The sequence below is a fragment of the Pan troglodytes genome, chromosome 2 (assembly GCF_028858775.2).
Source record: "Pan troglodytes isolate AG18354 chromosome 2, NHGRI_mPanTro3-v2.0_pri, whole genome shotgun sequence".
Taxonomy (NCBI): domain Eukaryota; kingdom Metazoa; phylum Chordata; class Mammalia; order Primates; family Hominidae; genus Pan; species Pan troglodytes.
In genome coordinates, this window is record NC_086015.1 from 23,510,463 (window position 1) to 23,528,794 (window position 18,332).

An 18,332-nucleotide genomic window follows, 5' to 3' on the forward strand; every position below is an offset into this window, starting at 1 on the left:
ATCCAGAGGAATACAAAAAGCTTGCCTGATCCCCAAAAGACAGTACAGTGCACAGACATCAGAAAAGGTTAAAAGTGATAGCGTGGACTTTCTTTCATATTCTAATTGCCTCGATCCTCAAATATAAGGTTTATTCCTAAAGGACTCATTCTGTATGTGTGTCACTTTTCAGATCCAGAGATTGGAGCTGCTGTTCTCTTCATCAAAGCAGAGGAGACCAAGCAGCAGATAAACAAACTCAACAGTGAGGTATGGAGCTCTTTCTTTGGTCATGCTTAAATGGTAAGAGGAGATACAAATCCTAGTTACTCGCAGAAACAGTGTAATATAGTAGTTACAAGCATGCATTCCAGAATGAGACCACCATGGGTGAATCTCTGCTCTGCCTCATGTAAGTTGTGTGATCTCTGACAAGTCACTTACCTTCTCTCAAGCTCCACTTCCCCATGTGTAAGAAGGGAAGAATAATAATGCCTGCCTTATGGCCCCTTGTGAAATTAAATAAAATAATCTAGGTCAATCATTTAGCATGAAGTGTCTTAGATATATGCATATTTGGTTTAATTGGTACATTTTAAACTTTTTTGTGACCTTCCATTTTTAATGAGCTAAAGCAAGGTCATAAGTTCACAGAAGAATGCTGTTTCTCAGTGTAGTCAAATGGCCTGAACTCTGTTCTTTCCTCTGACTTGTATTTGCTTGTGTCACCTTGGGTACTTTACCTCTCTAAATCTTACTATCTATTCATTTTTAACAGTTTTATTGAGGTATATTTATATATCATAAAATTTGTCCATTTCACCAATACAGTCCAGTGAGTTTTAGTAACTTTACTGAATCCATCATCTATAAATCAGTTTTAGGATATATTTTCTTCCCCCAATAAGATCTCTTATACTCATTTTACAGTTAATCTCTATTCTTATGTCCAGCCTTAGACAACTACTTATGTACTTTTTATTTCTATAAATCTGCCTTTTCTGGCAATTTTATAGAAATAAATATAAAAATAAGATACTTTCTTGATTACTGTCTTAATTGGGGTCTCTCTCATTAAAATAAAATAAAACAAGTTCTGAGACTATATGGGTGCAAAAGTTTATTTGAAAAGTGATACAGGAAGTATAATTAAAGAACAGAGAAGTAAGAAAAGGAAGGAAAGCAAAACAGAAGGATGTGTTAGTGAGACAGTTAAACTTGTAAACAACTGGGGCTCAATCCCACTGGAGACCTCTGAGAGACTATGTAGGACAACTCAAAATTATTCAACCAAGGAGCCAGGAAAAGTGGAGTTGAGGCTCTTCAGGCAGGCCTGAAGAAAAAAAATTGCTCAGGCGAGAATATGCAGCAAAACCTGTGCCTATCTTTGGTGACCAGGGTAGACCCAGGCAAGGGCATGTGGGCAGGGACAGACAGTGCAACAGAATCCTTTTCTAGGAGTAAAGTCTTAGTAATAGTTGATTTGATGACACTTTGGGGAAAATGTAATCACGTGATGGTATTGATGAGATTTATGAAAAATGAAGTTCACGTAACTTCCAGTTATCTGTAATAAGGGCAGACTGAGTAGCTTGTCATAAACTCTGCAGGTTTCTCTTAAACCTGTGTTTCTTCAGCTTCGTGGAGATTTATGTTTTACTACCATCTCCCTTCTGCACCTGCCCTCTCTGGAGCTGAGATTGTTGCTAATAAGAAGTAAGAGAGCTGAAGGACCGACTAACAAGGCAGAAAAGGAATACTAGATGGTCCACTAACTGGCTTGAAAATACTTAAATCACAAAGACTCAGCCATGCACTGGATCACCCAAATAACCTCTTGTTAAAACAAAAAAAAAAAAACAAAAAAAACACTGAAACCCAAAACAAAACTAATGCAACTCCCCGTTGGAGAACTGGATGTTAACCTTCTGTTGAACAGTTTCTCTTCAGATACTGCTCTTAGCTAAAACCACCCATCAATACCATTTGAATTCTTTCCTCTCATATTTGAGAAGGGCATTTAATAATTTTAAAAACTGACCGACCTATATCTTAGTTCAAATATTAGAGTTAGTGATTCTTCTGAGAAAAAATGTCTATATGTTCACCTTTAGGAATGTAGATAATTTTTCCAAGTTAGGGCTGTAAATCCACACAGTTTGTTATTTTCCTTTGACAATGTGAATCGGGTAGATCCATTAACAAAAAAAAAATTACCATTTTAAAAACAAAATATCTTCCCAGTATGAGCCTGTATTCACGATTTTCTTTTTTTTTTTTTTTAATTATACTTTAAGTTCTGTGGTACATGTGCAGAATGTGCAGGTTTGTTACATAGGTATACACGTGCTATGGTGGTTTGCTGTACCTATCAACCCGTCATCTACATTAGGTATTTCTCCTAATGCTATCCCTCCCCTAGCCCCCCGAGATGACACACATCTTTTTATCTTGTCAAACATTTAAATAAAAAGGGAAAGATAAAATATCAAGGTCCAACTATTCTTTCCCAAAGAATTAGGTTTTCCATAAAGGAAAATATCTGATTTATTCTTGGTCGAAGATTAGGTAGAAAAATCTTATCCTTCACACATAATTTAATTTATACACAGTTTTGACCCTTTGGATAGTGCATAAAAACCCACTAAGATGGGCAGAATAAAAATACAAATGGACTTCAAACTGTAAAATTATCCCTCTTCTAACCTATTTTTCTCTTCCTCATCTTTCTGTAAAATGATAGTTTATATAGAAAATATAGAAAAAAAATTTTTAAAGTCCAAGCCTAATTTTACCATTTTGCCTATTTTCTAGTAGTAACATGTGTCATCATTTGATTGCTTTATTCTTTGTTTTTGCTATTATCTGGTTAATAGCAAGCAAGAGAAGAATTGATAATAAATGTGGGATGCACTGCATGAAAAAAACTCTACCACCAAAAGGACAACCGAAAATATGTGTGATACATGCCACACAGACTGTGGGCCTTTGTGTGAGGTGTCAGAGCACTGCAGAATCTCTATTCTGATATTTGTTTAAAGATTTAAGACATAAAGAAAGTGTTCATCAGTGTGTACATTTCATAATCATAATCTGCAAGCTAAATACAGAACTAAAATCTGAAAAGTAATAATATTGGTAATTACCTACATTCACAGAATAGTTAGGAGAGTTTAAAAGATGTGGGGCAGCTGCTAATATTAGAACGCTTTGACCACATTGCCATTGCTTTACAGCATAGTATGAAATAGTGCGACTCTAAGGAAACTCTTTGAAAACTACAAAAATGTCACGATAGGGCCATGGGCTGTGTAAGTCAAATGCTCCACTTCTGAAAAGGTTTGTAGGTGAAGGTTAGAGTGCATTCTCATTTCTGAAATCTGGCTGACCCAGAAAGATACAGAGGCAAAGCTTACCAAGGGAGACTGTGTGCTCTGGCACAGCAGGCAGAAGGCATAAAACACACTATGGAAGAAAGAGAATTCACTTTGGAAAGAGACAAATATTTAGATTCCTATTCTGTGATTTCAACAAGGTGTTTACTTTCCCTAAGCTTAGATTTGTCCTCTATTAAATGATAATAATAGAACCTGTAATCAAGGATTGTTGTGAGAAGTTAATATCATATGTAAAGCACTGAGCACAGTATCTTCCCTTAATAAGTGGTCAATAAATGTTGATTCCATCCTCATACAAGGTTATGCTTTGATTCAACAAACGGTGACTCTCATATAAGCACCCTCCTTCTACCTAACAGTGCCCAGTAGAGTAATAAGTGAGAGAGGATCAATGTTTATAGAATAAAATGAAAATGAATGGACCTAAGAAGAACATATTTGGTTATGAAAATCACTATTTTCACCTAAGAGACTTTCTTTTTGCTATAAACATACTCCATATGAAATTAGAATAGAAAACAAAATGGCAGATTAATGATATTTCAAAGCATCTTATCTTAACTAGTTTGATTGTAATTGTGCTACTGTATTATTTTTAAAAAACATTTATTCTGTAAGACTTATGGATTGAGTAGCAAATAGATGCATATACTAGTTTAACAATGTTTAACCATTACCTGATATTACAATAAACATATAATTGGCAAAATGATAATAAAAACCGGATGGAAAATAACCTGCCAAGCTTAACAGAAAGGTAAGCATAACCATATCTGCATTTATAAAATGAGAGAAAACAGGTAGCTTGTTATTTCATCCTTACTCACCCAAGTGTGCTTTGGTTTAAATACTCTACTTGCTGTATTTTATCATTTTATTTTGTGTATATGTAAAGGGGTCAGAGTTAATATTAGGTGATTTTAATCCATCTTGAATCTTAAACATACTATGGAGAATAAAATGTGTAACATGCCTAAACAAAAAAAAAATGAGCTTTGTAGAAACATAGCAACTTGTATTAATTGATTATTGAGGCTGAGAGGTCTCATGATCTGCAGTTGGCAAACTGGAGAACCAGGAGATCTGATGGTGTAGTTCCATTCTAATTCTGAAGTCCTAAAAACCAGGAGAGCCAGTGGTGTCAGTTCCATTTCGAAAGCCAAAAGGCTTGGGACTCAAAAAGAGCTGACTTTTTTTTTTTCAGTTCAAGCCCAAAGCTAGGGAAAGACCAATGTTTTAGCTCAAACAGTCAGGCAGGAGGAGTTTCCATTTACCTAGACTTTTTGTTCTATTCAGACCTTCAACTGATTGGATGAGGCCCACCCACATTAGGGAGGGCAGTATGCTATATTCAGTCTACTGATTCAAATGCTAATCTCATCCAGAAACACACTCAAAGACACACCCAGAATAATCTACCAAACATCTGGGCACCCCATGACCCAGTCAAGCTGGCATACAAAATTTACTATCACATCCAACAAATGTCTTCTGTTTGTCAGTCCAGTGGCTTCCTTTACAGTTGAAGTCATTGGCCTGTTTCAATGTCTAAACTGCTTTGATGGGAATAATTATTTTCCCCTTTAGCGATATAATAATTCTTTTTAGGGTCTGATTGGATCTAAAATTTTTTTTAAATTTTCCCATAGCAAAAGATGTCATGGTTTTCTTTGTGAGATAAATTAAACACTTTCTCAAACTCCAGAATTTAGAAAGTATTTCAGTTTTACCCTTTACAACTTGGTATAGTGTAAGTTATACATATATATGTATATGTGTGATAAGAACCAATATTTGAGAGAGCTGAGTTCAATTACTGAGGCTCACTACTTTGCTGGGAATCGGAGTGATATGGGGTTGTTTCCTATAACACATTAGCACGTTGTTAACTTTAAGTGATATGAGAAGCCCATTCGTATCAACTTGGGCTCTAGCATTTTAGAGACCAAGCTCTTATTGCTATTGAGTCCAAAAGAAAGGCCTCCTTTTTTAGGAATGACTGTGTTTGCATTACATTTCATAATTGGATAATAGGTCAGTCATGTCCTTTAAAAATAGATATTACAGAAATGTCCTTATATGCACTATTATCCTAAGGCTTTAGAGAAAATTATTTTATACATCACTATGACCTAAAAGTTAGATTTCAAATTTAATTTTGTAATATCAGGATCTTTTAGCTTTATTTTCTCATTTTCAACTCCTCAAAAAGTCCAGTTACTGTTTCTAACATATTGAAGAGTCCTGCCATTATCAGATAAGCACTGTTATAAGATAAATTATACTGAGGTAACAAACTCCAAATTGATTAAAATTTATTTCTCGTTCAAGCAAAATGCCTAACACAGGTCAGCAGAAGGGGCTGCACCATCTGCAATGTCACTGCTTGGCTGTTTTCCATTTGAAGTGTGGAGCACAGTTGTTCGGTTTGAAAGACAAAAACATCATTTCTATCGGTATTCTATTAACCAGAACTAATTCCATGGGCACAGTTAATTTCAATTGGAAAAGAAAGTGTAAGCTTTTGTATATCCTAAAAGAAATAGAAAACTGGATACTGGCAAACACTAATAATATCTACCATAGCACCTAAAAGCTATTAGGAAAATTTTGTTTCTCATTTAATTTTGCTCAAAATTCAATTCCAAATATCCCCCAATTTAATGTATTATATATTATCAAAGTAAAAAAATACCAGCAATGAAAGGCCTTCCACTGGAAAACAGAGAAAGAATCTGAGTTGTTGTCTAGGTTATACTTGACAAAGCTAATAGATTAATGAAATCTCCTTGAGTCAAAGAGATGGAATAATAAGAGAGGCTGTTTTTTATTTAAGAGTTGCTTTACTACTTTTCCAAATGCCTACAGAAACAGGATACTACTAATATTTCACATAAGGAAACCTGCATGAGTAATATCTTAAGGTAAAGTTGATTCCTTAGTCCTCTGAATTAGTGTTGCCATTATATCTTTTCATTGACAATTGAGTCAACTGAAACACACTGACAGAATTGTCAGGTCATTCCAAGATTTGTCTATATAGGCTTTTTTCTTCTTCATCCTGATCATATATAGTTCTTGATCATCAATTTTCAAAGCAAAACATAAACAAAGACTGTACATTCACTTTTTGACCTAGAACGACAAAATTCAATTAACTGCTGGCAAAACCAACAGTTTTTCTTTTAATTTTTAGATATGTGTTATTGATGTTAATACTACGTTTTGTGGACATAGGCTTTTAACCTGGAATGTTTCCAACTAATTTATGTTTTGTAGAACTCCTTTTGGTTATTTTCCAGTTCTTAAGCCTGTATAAATAGGCAGATTTATAACTCTCATGAGAATTTTACTGACTTTAAAAAATTCTAAACAACAATGTGGATCTCTCAAAAGAAAAAAAAATGTATGTCATTCAGAAAGCTTCTCCTGTGAGGGGTGGATTTAAAATGCATGTAACTTTTGGAGACTGGTTGTTTTCGTCCTCTTTGCTTATGATTGCTTACAGATAGGACTCTTCTCGTCTTTGAATAGAAGGACTAAATGGATATATCAGTAAGGGCCCAAGTAAAAACCAATGTTGCATTCCAAATGGGCAATTTTAGCATGTTGAATTAAAAGGTTATTTACAAAGAAGTTAGTAGAGTATAGGCAAACCACAAGGGGTAGAACCACCCCTCTTGATAATAACAGCAGAAGTTCACCACAACTCCTAGGTCAGAAGGGGCCAGAGTAGAGAGCAGTTACAGAAACATGAGTTAGAGAAGGCTGGGTGGAAAAGGTCAGTTGTCAGAAGCTGTGCTCTTTTGTTTTGTAGTGACATAGTGACTACAGTTAATAACAATGTATTGTATATCTGAAAATTGCTAAAACAGTAGATCTTACCACAGAAAAAGTGGTAAGGATGTGAGGTAACAGATATGCTAATAAGCTCAACTTAGTCATTCCACAATGTATACATATATCAAAACATCAAGTAATATAACATAAATTATATTATTTTTGTCAATTTAAAAAATCAAAATAAAAAAAGAAATTTCAAAATATATTGGGGCTAAGGATCTGTCTGTAGAGCATGAACTAGCAGCACTGGCATCAACTTGAGCTTATTAGAAATGCAGAATCTCAGGCCCCGCCCAAGACCTACCGCATCTGAGTATACTCTTTGTCTAAATCCCCAGATGATTCCTATACACATTAAAGTTTGACAAGCACTGTTCTATACAACCAGTATTCTGAGAGCAGACAAACTTTCATTTGATGTTTACTGATAGCAGTAAAGATCCCTTAGCCAGACAGCAATTTGAATACTAATCAAACTTTGTCACAGAAACCAGGAAAACAGATGACAAAAGCAGTCAAAGGGTTGATAAATAATAGATTACCATGGTACAGCTGAAGTAATGTCCAAAGGCCTGAGCTTGCAGAAACTCAACGAAGCTATTGAATCACTTTCAAGACTATAATTGGTCATTTTGTATTGGTAATGCTAGACTTGTAATTCTTCCCTAATTATAATTTAAGAGACGTCGGCTGCACCTGCAAAAGTAAAACCCTGGTTAGTAGTCCTGTGTGACCTAGAACAAGCCATTTTACCTTCCAACATTCTAGTCTCTCCAGCTGTAGACAAAGATTTACAACTTTTATTAGTAAGGGGATTGAGGTCCTCATATGGATGAAATGTATGCAAGTGCCGAGTATGATTATTATTTTAGCTGACAGATAAAAAGACTATCACTTGTTCTGAATGCTTTGTAAAGCAAAAGACACAAGAATGAAATTATTCCAATCGTCTTTTTTGTTTTGCCTGCTTATGGAGTTTGTTTGAACATGTCTGAATCTTATGATAAATATGCAACATAACAAAGGATTAAATGAAAAACCATTTAATTTACCGAATCATAGCTTGTAAAAATGTATATGTATTAGTAGTGGGGCAGGGGAGGGTTGGTATAATTAGTACCCCTTAGGAAAACTGTGTCTAGCAGGAAAATGTGTACATGTTTGGCAAAAATTGAGTGACAGGTCAAGAACTCTTCAAGCTAAGAAGATTATGTCAACAGATGCATTCCCCATCTGCTCACTGAATGCACAAAAATGGAAACCACATTTTTTCTCTGCCTATCAACGGAAGTTCCAGTTATACTCAAAGCACAAGAATTTTACACCAATCATGCCAATAGCCAAGATGGAGAAATATAAAACGTATGTAAAATGAAGTAAAGCTATTTTATATGATATTATATGTCATTTTATGTGAAATGAAAGGTATTGTCAAAGATAATTTTTCTCTGGTCTGCATTAGAAACTCATACTTCTATTCCCAAAAGGCACAATCTAACCACACACCAGAACAGTAAATCTGTGTTTACACCAAAAAACACACAATCTAACTGTGGACACTGACAACGCATGGTGTTATTGGAATAATAGGTCACCAGTATCGCAGATAGATTATTTAAGCCATTTAGTAACACAATGTTTTGAAAGCTCCCATTTTGAAGTGCTGGGGACTTCCATGAGACATGGATATTATATGAAACATTCTTACCTGCTAGAGATATACTAACACTTCTTTATCTTTCAGTGATATTTAGGGGCAATTGATGAAAGTGAGTTACTTAAGTTCAATTGAAAATAACAAAAAGTCATAAGAAATTCACCATGCAATTCACTATTCATTGAATGAATCAACAAAGATTTGTAGAGTTCTATTATGTGGCAGGATTTTTACAGGAGCTTGACTACTGTAAAGAGCAATAAATACATGTAGTAGCTGCCCTACCTGCCCCCTAGCTCCACATTGGTCCTTATTCAATTCTGATCAAAACCAGGCTGCACATCCCTACATTTTGGCTCACACATCCTTTATAGAGAATTTTTAATCCATCTGAATGCAGCTGCTCAAACTTTGGACTTGAAATACAGGACCTTAATCTACATTTTCCAATGGCATCAATTATTGCTGTTTCTACTTGCTACTGCAAAGATCCAGGCAAAGCAATACTAAAAATTTGAGACTTTTTCTTCTGATATTGGTTATGTAAAATTGTTACTGGGAATGGCTTATCTCTCCATGCTAAGGCAGAAGAATAGTTATAGAGATAACGGTAGTTTCTATTTTCTTTAAGCTAAATACTTTCTGGATTAGGATTCCCTGCCTTGCAGAAGTTCTCTACCAAGCTTAGTGCCTGTGTCACAAATCCACTATCAAATTGAGCCACCTGGAATTCTGACAAGATACCAGTTACATGGGGACTAAAGTTTTATATCTGTTATATTATTTAATCCTCACAAGGCCCTTATGGAAATATGACACAGAGGAGGGTGGGAAGTAGCATTACACCAATAAAGCTGATTAAACATGAGAGGAGTAAACCAGATACTCTGGAAATGTAGGGCAACAATGACTATTTCTAAACCAACAGAAGTTCTGAGGAAACCTGGATACAGCAGAAATAGAAAAGCTGTGGTAGTCAGTGATTCCCTTCTTACGGGTATGGAAGGATCAGTGTGTGGATTATCATGGCCAGTTGGCAAGTCAGTTGTCACATAGGTTTTTATTCATGACAGGAGATGTTGTTTAACAAGAGCAAATGCGTTGCCTGCAAAACATCTAATGATTTGTGTGGTTAATGCATGATGCTGGGAGAATAGACAAGGGAGGAATCTTTAGGTGCTTCAAAGTTTTTGGATACAAAACTGTACCACTTGGAAGCACAGATGGTGTTTTCATCACTTCTTTTTTTTAACAGTTGGGATTCTGGAAGAGATAGAGAAATCTTGGATGTGAACAATTGGTTATGCAGATGGTGATGGTAAACTGGTTTGGCCAACAGTTTTAAATTCCAGGCTGATGGATTCTTATCCATGGAAGAATAAGAAGGAGAAGGGGGAAGAAGAAAAAAAGAGGAAGAGGGGAAAGTGGATAAAGAAAATGTATATTAATAAACAAATAATGTATATTGTTATGTTTCCTTTATGCACTGTCTTTATAAATAGAATCTGAAGGCCACATCTACAATAGCTATCCAGAGAAGCAATCAGGGATGCAAAATGTTTACCAAATTTCAGTTGATAAACAACTCTTAATAACTTACTTAATTGAATTCATCACTTGGCATTCATAATGTAGTTATGAGATCTAGGAATCAGTCATTGGGGGAAATTTCCCAGAGAATTAAAACTACCCATGGAAATCAAGTTTATGCTGGGACAGATGACAAAGCAATAAGACAAGTGAAATCCAGCAGAAACCTTGGCCAACGGAGACATATTTCTACAATTATGAAGGAAACACAATAAGGGAAAAGGGATTCTTAACAGTAGAAATACCACCTGCACTTAAAGTGAAGGGATAGTCAAGGCTTTGGTTTAGGAAAGTTGTATATGTGAATTCTAACAGTCATACCTACTTTTAGTATATATACTTGGAATGAAGATGGCCAGTTACAGCTTTTCCAATACAATTTTGTATCAGGCAACTTTCCCCTAAAATATTTACGGTAAAATCATGATATAAAATAATATCAGAATCAAAGGCAATATAACAACCAAAAGTCCTTCAAAATGGAGGTATTGTATTTATTTTTACATTGAAGATTTGCTGAGTGCATGTTGTGTTCTAGGCATTGCCTTGAGACCAGGAGATACTGAGATAACAGTTTCTACCCTCAAGGAACTCAACGACTAGTTGGTACAGTCTCATGTGATGCAAAGTGGTCAGGGTTAAAACTGCTATGTGAGTGTCAATAAGCCAAGGAAAGGCTCTGCTGAGAAAATTAAGTATTAAAAGAAGTTTGAAGGAGAAGATTTTCTTGCCAGACAGAGAAGGGCAGAGGAGAAGAGCCCGCAGTCAGAAGGAATAGCATGCACCAGGGCAGTGAAGGGTAAAGCTCACTGTATCTGATGGTGTGCAAGGGAGAAAATGCAGGACATGGAGCCATTAAAAAATAAAGTAGGGTTTGTGAAGGGCTTTGTATTACCTGCTCAAAAAGATTGTATTTTCTAATATGAGTGTCAGAAACATTTAAATATTTTATGCTGCTGTTGAGGTAAGTGGGAAAACTTTGGCTCATTTGATCAGAACGATTTTGTTTGTTTTAATTGACGTATCTCTTTGCAGTTAAGTTGTATTTTGAAGATGTATCTTCTTTTTTCTTTTAATTATACTTTTAAGTTCTAGAGTACATGTGCACAACGTGCAGGTTTGTTACATATGTATACATGTCTTCTTGAGTGGACAGAGCTTTGTTCACAAAGTAGCCCCAACAATCCTTTTTTAGCAAATGCATGTCTTCTTACCATGCTATGAAGAAGCACTTGAGCCACCACCCTTAGTGGAAACACTGCATTCTTTGCCTTCAACATTTGATGAAGACTGAGATCCTTCCTGTTTTAGAATAAATTTTGATAGCAAGCACAGCAGGAAGCAGTAAACAAAAATGCAGTAAAACTTGATGGCATTTTCTGTGGCAGTATGTTGTCACCTTTACTATCACCACAGTCTCTACTTCTAGGAAATGCCATCTCTCTTTGTGACAGCTGGCTTTGCCATGGTAAAAAGAGAGATCCCTTACTTAACACAATTAATTCCCTCATGCAACTTTAATAAGGTTCAGGGGTGTATCCCCAGAGACACAGTGACAGGAATCTTCCCTAACATAAATTGATTATTTCCCTCTAGAGTTAAAGAAACCTCTGTTTCCTTGAGTTACTTGCTCCTTTTAGTTCAAGCTAGGATAGTAATTTGTTTTCTGAAAATGTCAGTGCTTGTTTATGTTCCTGGATCCTGTCAAGACTCTGGATTCCCATTCTAAGTTCACGGTCTCAAAGTTGTGGCAAATGCATGGTAAGCCAGGCACAGAAAGACAAATATTCCATGTCCTCACTCATATGTGGGAGCTAGAAAAATGTATCTCATGGAGGTAGAGAGTAGAATGATGATTACCAGAGGCTGGGAAGGGAGAGGTTAGGATGAAGACAGGTTGGTTAATGGGCACAGAAGTACAGTTAGATTAAAGGAGTAAGTGCCACTGTTTGACAGCATAGTAAGGTGATATAATTAACAATCACTTACTGTATCTTCCAAAATATCTAGAAGATTTGAAATATTCCCAACACAAGTAAATGATAAATGTTTGAGATAGTGGTTATACTAATTATCCTGATTTGATCATTATACACTGTATTCATATATAAAATATCACATGCATCCTATAAATATGTATAATTATTATATATCAGTAAAAAAAGAATGTGTCTATGCAAAGGTATTTCAATCATGGAAAAATATCTGTTTATTTTGAAAACTAGAAAAATAGTTCATCAGAAATATGTCTATTAACATATATTTCCAGTTCTTACCCTGAGGCAAACTATTTTTGCATTCATATAGTTTGCTATGAAGATATTTTACTGTGTTTAATCAGTCTCCTACATTTTTAGAGATGACGCTATTTACTTAATGTTGAATTAACATTTCACACAGCTTTTTACTCATGAGGCTACCTTTCTGTGTCATTGTGCTCTTTACATGTTCTGACTACATTAGGAAAAATCTCTCAATGCTTTCTTAGCAATATTTCTTTTTCTACATGATAATATTCTATAGCAGAATGAATACCAAACTTAGAAGTCCTAAATTCTAGACTGAAGACTGTCATTCATGAAATAAGTGACCTTAAAAATGTCCTTTCACCTCTGAGTCTTATTGCTCCCATTTTACAAGTTGAGAAATAATAGTACATCCCTGCCTTTCTCAGCATTGTTTGTAGATCCAATAGGGAAAGTGTACCTGAAAGCACATTGTATAAATTTACAAACATACAAACATTTATTGAATAACATAATTGCTGATGTGCCTAAAATTCAAACTTATTCTTCAGAGACTGTGCCTTTATTTAATTCTCAATAAAAGGTCAATTCAAAGCATTTTTATTGGGAAATGAACTAATGTAGCCCTAGTGAGTTTCATACAGGAATTTAGCTTGGACAACCTATATGAACGGATGGCTAATGTGCCTCTTTAACCATCTCATTTAGTGGCAGCCTTGTCTTCTGAAATTATGATACAAGAGTTAATCACTTTAAGATGGAACCCTTGTGAATGTAGGTAGCGCAAAGATCCTGGGGTAATGATTTAAGTGTGATTCATGTGCTTTAGAATTGAAGCTTGGCAGGTAATGAAATTGACAACCCATAGTGAAGATTTCAAAGCATATTGAATTTTTCTCATATTCATTGTTTCAGTTCTTAAATGTGAGGCTGAGAGATGTTGTTGTCTTCAGAAGTTTTAGATCTGCTGAAAAGCCTGGACAAGTATTCAGTTGAATCCCTTGAGTTTCATGCCAGCAGTAGGGCAGAAATAGTTTTGGCCTGGCAATTTCAAGGCAGGTGTTACCAGTTGGTTGCCCAAACCATGGAAAAACCTCCTTCTGGCCTTTTTAAATGCCTGACTTTGAGCAGTGTTACCTCCTGATGGACCTGCCAGGGAGAATTAGTTTCAGAATGCACTCACAGTAAGTAGACTGAATTAAGTTGCTGGATGAATTAGGAATATGTACTTAAATGTTGAAGAATGTCTGCCCAAAACAGCAGTCTTGAATGAATCTTCAGTTCAATGAAGTTGAACTACCTCTTTTTGTTTCCTGATTATATTTAGCCCATAGGTTCAGCTGCTTCTATTAGCATTTTGTGGTTCACGATAGTAAAATAAAGTCATAGAAAGTCCTTTATAAAAATACAAAGTATTATAGCAATGAAGGCAAAACATTACATTATGTTAGTATTATGAATCTAACCAAAGACTAGAAAATACATGTGTGTGTCCTGCTTTCTGAAATATGTTTTCCTCAATTCGAAGAATACAAATCTTTTAGAAAAGCTACGTTTAAGTGAAATTCAATTTTCTGGTGGTCTTCCATGATTAAAATACTGATGTGGTCGTTACGAAAATAAATTCTCTAATGAATGTTATTATGTATTTTAAGTATAAAATGAAGACTCTTCAATGGTTCTTAAGTGTTTGGGCCATGAAAGCTAAATGTCTCACCTAGAAAACTGAACAAAGTACCTACAACACAATTTGTTGTTTTATAATTCCATGGGGTTTCAGGTTCACTGATGCGTTCCAGGACTCTCAGAAGCCCTGCAGTGCTTATCTCTACTTACGCACCTTGCAGGTCTTTTTATTTCGTTCCAACTCTCATTCCATAGCTTTCCCTTTTTCTGCAAACTTTCTCTGTAGCAAATCTGGTATGAGTTCTTTTGTAGCATCCTCACCGTTACTGAAGGCCACTTTGTCTCTGGCCTATAAGCATAGGCTTCAACCAGAAATGGCAAGAGTGAGACCTACCATTCACTAGGTATCTACTCCAAATAGGTAGTAGTGCTTAGTGTGCTGAGTGCTTTACATGCAGTATCTGCCACTCCACATTGTTTTGAAGTGTCCAGTGATTTTTGTGCACTATCATGCATCCCATTCATCCAGGGGAAGCAAAAGATATCATCAGTACTTTAGAGATGATGGATCTGTATCTCTCATTCTGTTTAAGAATCCCAAATCACTAATTAAGATTCCCAGACTACTTATGCCCCTCTAGGCTCTTTCAGAATGAGGATGTCTTTAGATCAGGATGTATGTTCATTCAAATGCCTAACCTACCCATTCACCCCTTGGGCTTGGTTGGAGTTGGAGCGGCCTTTCAGGCTTTCTTATTAAGAAATTTCTTTTTCGTGGCTCACGCCTGAAATCCCAGCACTTTGGGAGGCCGAGAAGGACGGATCACGAGGTCAGGAGATTGAGACCATCCTGGCTAACATGGTGAAACCCCGTCTCTACTAAAAATACAAAAAATTAGCCACGCGTTGTTGTGGGCGCCTGTAGTCCCAGCTACTCGGTAGGCTGAGGCAGGAGCATGGCGTGAACCTGGGAGGTGGAGCTTGCAGTGAGCTGAGATCGTGCCACTGCACTCCAGCCTAGGCAACAGTGTGAGACTCCATCTTAAAAAAAAAAAAAATGGAAAAAAAAAAAAGAAATTTCTTTTTCACCAAGCAAATGCTAAAATGTTTAAGAATAAATAAGTAGGAATAAAATAAAACCAAAAGAAATATCACTTCCCTGCTTCATTTCTCTGAAATGTGGTCACTACTATGCACCTCTAACTATTGTCTTTCACTTTGCTCTATCCACATAGGTAACAACATTGACTCAGGAAGTTTCTCAGTTGGGTAAAGACATGAGAAATGTGATCCAGCTTCTGGAAAACATTCTGTCACCTCAGCAGCCATCACGGTTTTGCTCTTTGCACAGCACTTCTGTGTGTCCCTCCAGGGAGAGCTTACAGACCAGAATGAGCTGGAGTGCGCGCCAGCCTTGCCTACACTTGCAAACAGGCGGGGCTGCTTATACCCAAGCACAACTTTGTAGCAGTAATATCACCTCAGACATTTGGAGTGTGGATCCCTCCTCTGTGGGGAGCAGCCCCCAACGAACTGGAGCTCATGAGCAAAATCCTGCAGACAGTGAACTTTATCATTCTCCAAGCCTTGATTATTCACCTTCCCACTACCAGGTTGTCCAAGAAGGTCATTTGCAATTTTTAAGGTGCATCTCTCCACATTCAGATTCTACGTTGACGCCTCTGCAGTCCATTTCAGCAACTCTCTCATCTTCTGTCTGCTCCTCTTCGGAAACATCTTTGCACCTAGTTCTCCCAAGCAGATCAGAGGAGGGCAGCTTCAGTCAGGGAACTGTGAGTTCCTTCAGTCTGGAAAACTTACCAGGATCTTGGAACCAGGAAGGAATGGCATCAGCTTCTACAAAACCTTTGGAGAACCTTACACTGGACGTTGTCACAAGCACAGCAGAAGTGAAAGATAACAAAGCCATAAATGTATGATATTAGTGCCCATGATGCAGCAGCTAATCTCAAACCTACCACTGCATGACAGTTTTAGTTTGCCTTTTTGCCTCTGGTGGGCATGAAGACTGAGCAAAGCTGGGAATCCTGCAGAAAAGAGTGTGAGGAGCCAGGGAAAGGCAGAACCACCTCCATGCTGTAGCAAACAATTTCTAGATACTAGAAGCATAATAGAAACATTTTTCTGTACAGGTATTAAACTACTGGTCTGTTTGACAGACTTTGGTAGCAATCCAAAGACCCTGAGGGTCTGAGCAGCTAGAAGTCCTAGACAAAGAACTTGTGGATGACTTTTGTCCCATGTGGCTTTTGTGAAGTATGGCAAAGGTTTTTCATGAGTGCCTGATTGTCATTCCTGAACAATATCCATAGCACTGTTGGCCTCAGGAGTGCACAGCTCCTGCTGGTGTATTTTTCTTTTTGTGAAGGCAAAGGGACAATTATCACTGCATGTCATCTCCTAGACAATCAATCAGTCAAATAGAGCTGGTGGCCAGTGGTTAGCTATCCGCACGTTATTTGCCATGTAAATGAAAACGTCTTTATTTATCAAAAAAACACAGAGGCTATTTTTATATCCTTGGTATGAAATATGTATTTAAACTATTTAAATATTTATAAAGAAATGAATGTTTTCTTTTCATTTTGGTAAAAAAAAAAAAAGCTTGCTGTTTTAACAAGAAATGCACTACTGTTGTGTATAGTAGATCAAAAATTATTTATTACTAAGAGGATGTAGTTTCCAAAGGAATCCCCCATTTTTTCTGCATGCAGTTTGCAACAAATGTATTCTCATGCTTCTGGATTATAAAAGAAAGTGAAGTCATATTTTGTTAATGAAATAAAAACATGGACTGAGTGTCAACTACATGAGCTTTGGCATGGGGATAGAGAGGCTCCATCTAGGCTCTGCCAACTCATGTCAATGACCTGATTTAAGGTCGTTGTGCCAGCAGAAATGTCTCTCCTCTAGGTATCATATTTTGTTGCTCAAGAATCCAAAATGGGTCTGTGGACATAGGGCAATTTTGGGCTCAAAGTGAGGGAGAAAACCTGGGTGTGTCCTTTCCCAGTGCTTTTCTTTTACAAGAGGTAGTAGACTAGTGGAAATCCCCAAATGGAGCCAAGACTTCTGAGCTATAACTTGTGGGAGTAATACCAGCTTGCAATGGGTCAGCACTTTACCTTTTTTCTTTAAGGCTCCCAACAATGCTATACAGCGCAGTTGTTTCCATTCCTATTTTTAATAAATCTCAGGGGAAGCCTCAGAGATTACACAGTTAGGATGCTGACACAGTCTAGAATCCATAATGCTCCCTATATCTCACACTAACAGGCAAATTCAGATGCTGGGATTGGCAATGATTTAAGCACCTTCACTAAAGTTTTATTTTATGTTTTAGAACAGTTACAGTCTAATTGTCTTGGACATTTTGGGAAGATATATTGGGTTCACATTCTGGAGTTCTCTTTATTTTCCACCACAAAAAATAATCTGAGAGAGAATTGTATCATTAAAAGTATCTAAACACACCAAGACTTCTGATGTTGTATGAATCTTGCACCTTAAAACTGGCTAGAGCAGCAGAGAGAAAAGATATTTTTTCTAAGAAAAACGAACACAGGACATGTTTATAAGGCAGGTCACTCAGGATTCAACGCCTTCTACTTTCCCCCTCTCCAAAATTCAGTCTCTCCCTAAGTTAAAGGGAAAACTGAGACAAAGGCAACATTCTAGATTTCATGTATTCATTTGCATTCTCCCTTTTGCTCTTCTTGACCTATGTAATCATTTTAAGTGCAGTTCAAAAAGAGCTAACTGGTGTTGGCTCACAAGTGTCCTTCTGGCAAATTACACTGCTATTACTAATGCTAACAAGAATAACTGGCATTCTGTTTCTTGAGTACTGACTTTGTACCAGCCAATTTTTAGGAATTAATACACATTATACTTCCTCATATTAATCAAACAGTGCTAACAGTTACTTGAGTTATTTGTTATTATTATCCCTATTATACAAGTGAATAATTG

At 36.5% G+C, this 18,332-nt stretch overlaps 1 protein-coding gene across 2 annotated transcripts in view; it reads left to right on the top strand.

Annotated features, from left to right (window-relative positions):
• Window positions 1-17,833, top strand: part of KCNH8 (potassium voltage-gated channel subfamily H member 8) — a 393,974-nt gene extending 376,141 nt beyond the window's left edge. Inside the window, exons 15-16 of one of the 2 annotated variants that reach the window (XM_001162672.6) lie at window positions 173-249; window positions 15,575-17,833. In XM_001162672.6, the coding sequence (XP_001162672.1) occupies window positions 173-249; window positions 15,575-16,279 (782 nt within the window). In that variant the 3' untranslated portion in view covers window positions 16,280-17,833. The remainder of the gene's footprint in view (window positions 1-172; window positions 250-15,574) is intronic. The other variant, XM_054680428.2, reaches the window with a different exon arrangement.
• Window positions 17,834-18,332: the final 499 nt, after the last annotated feature.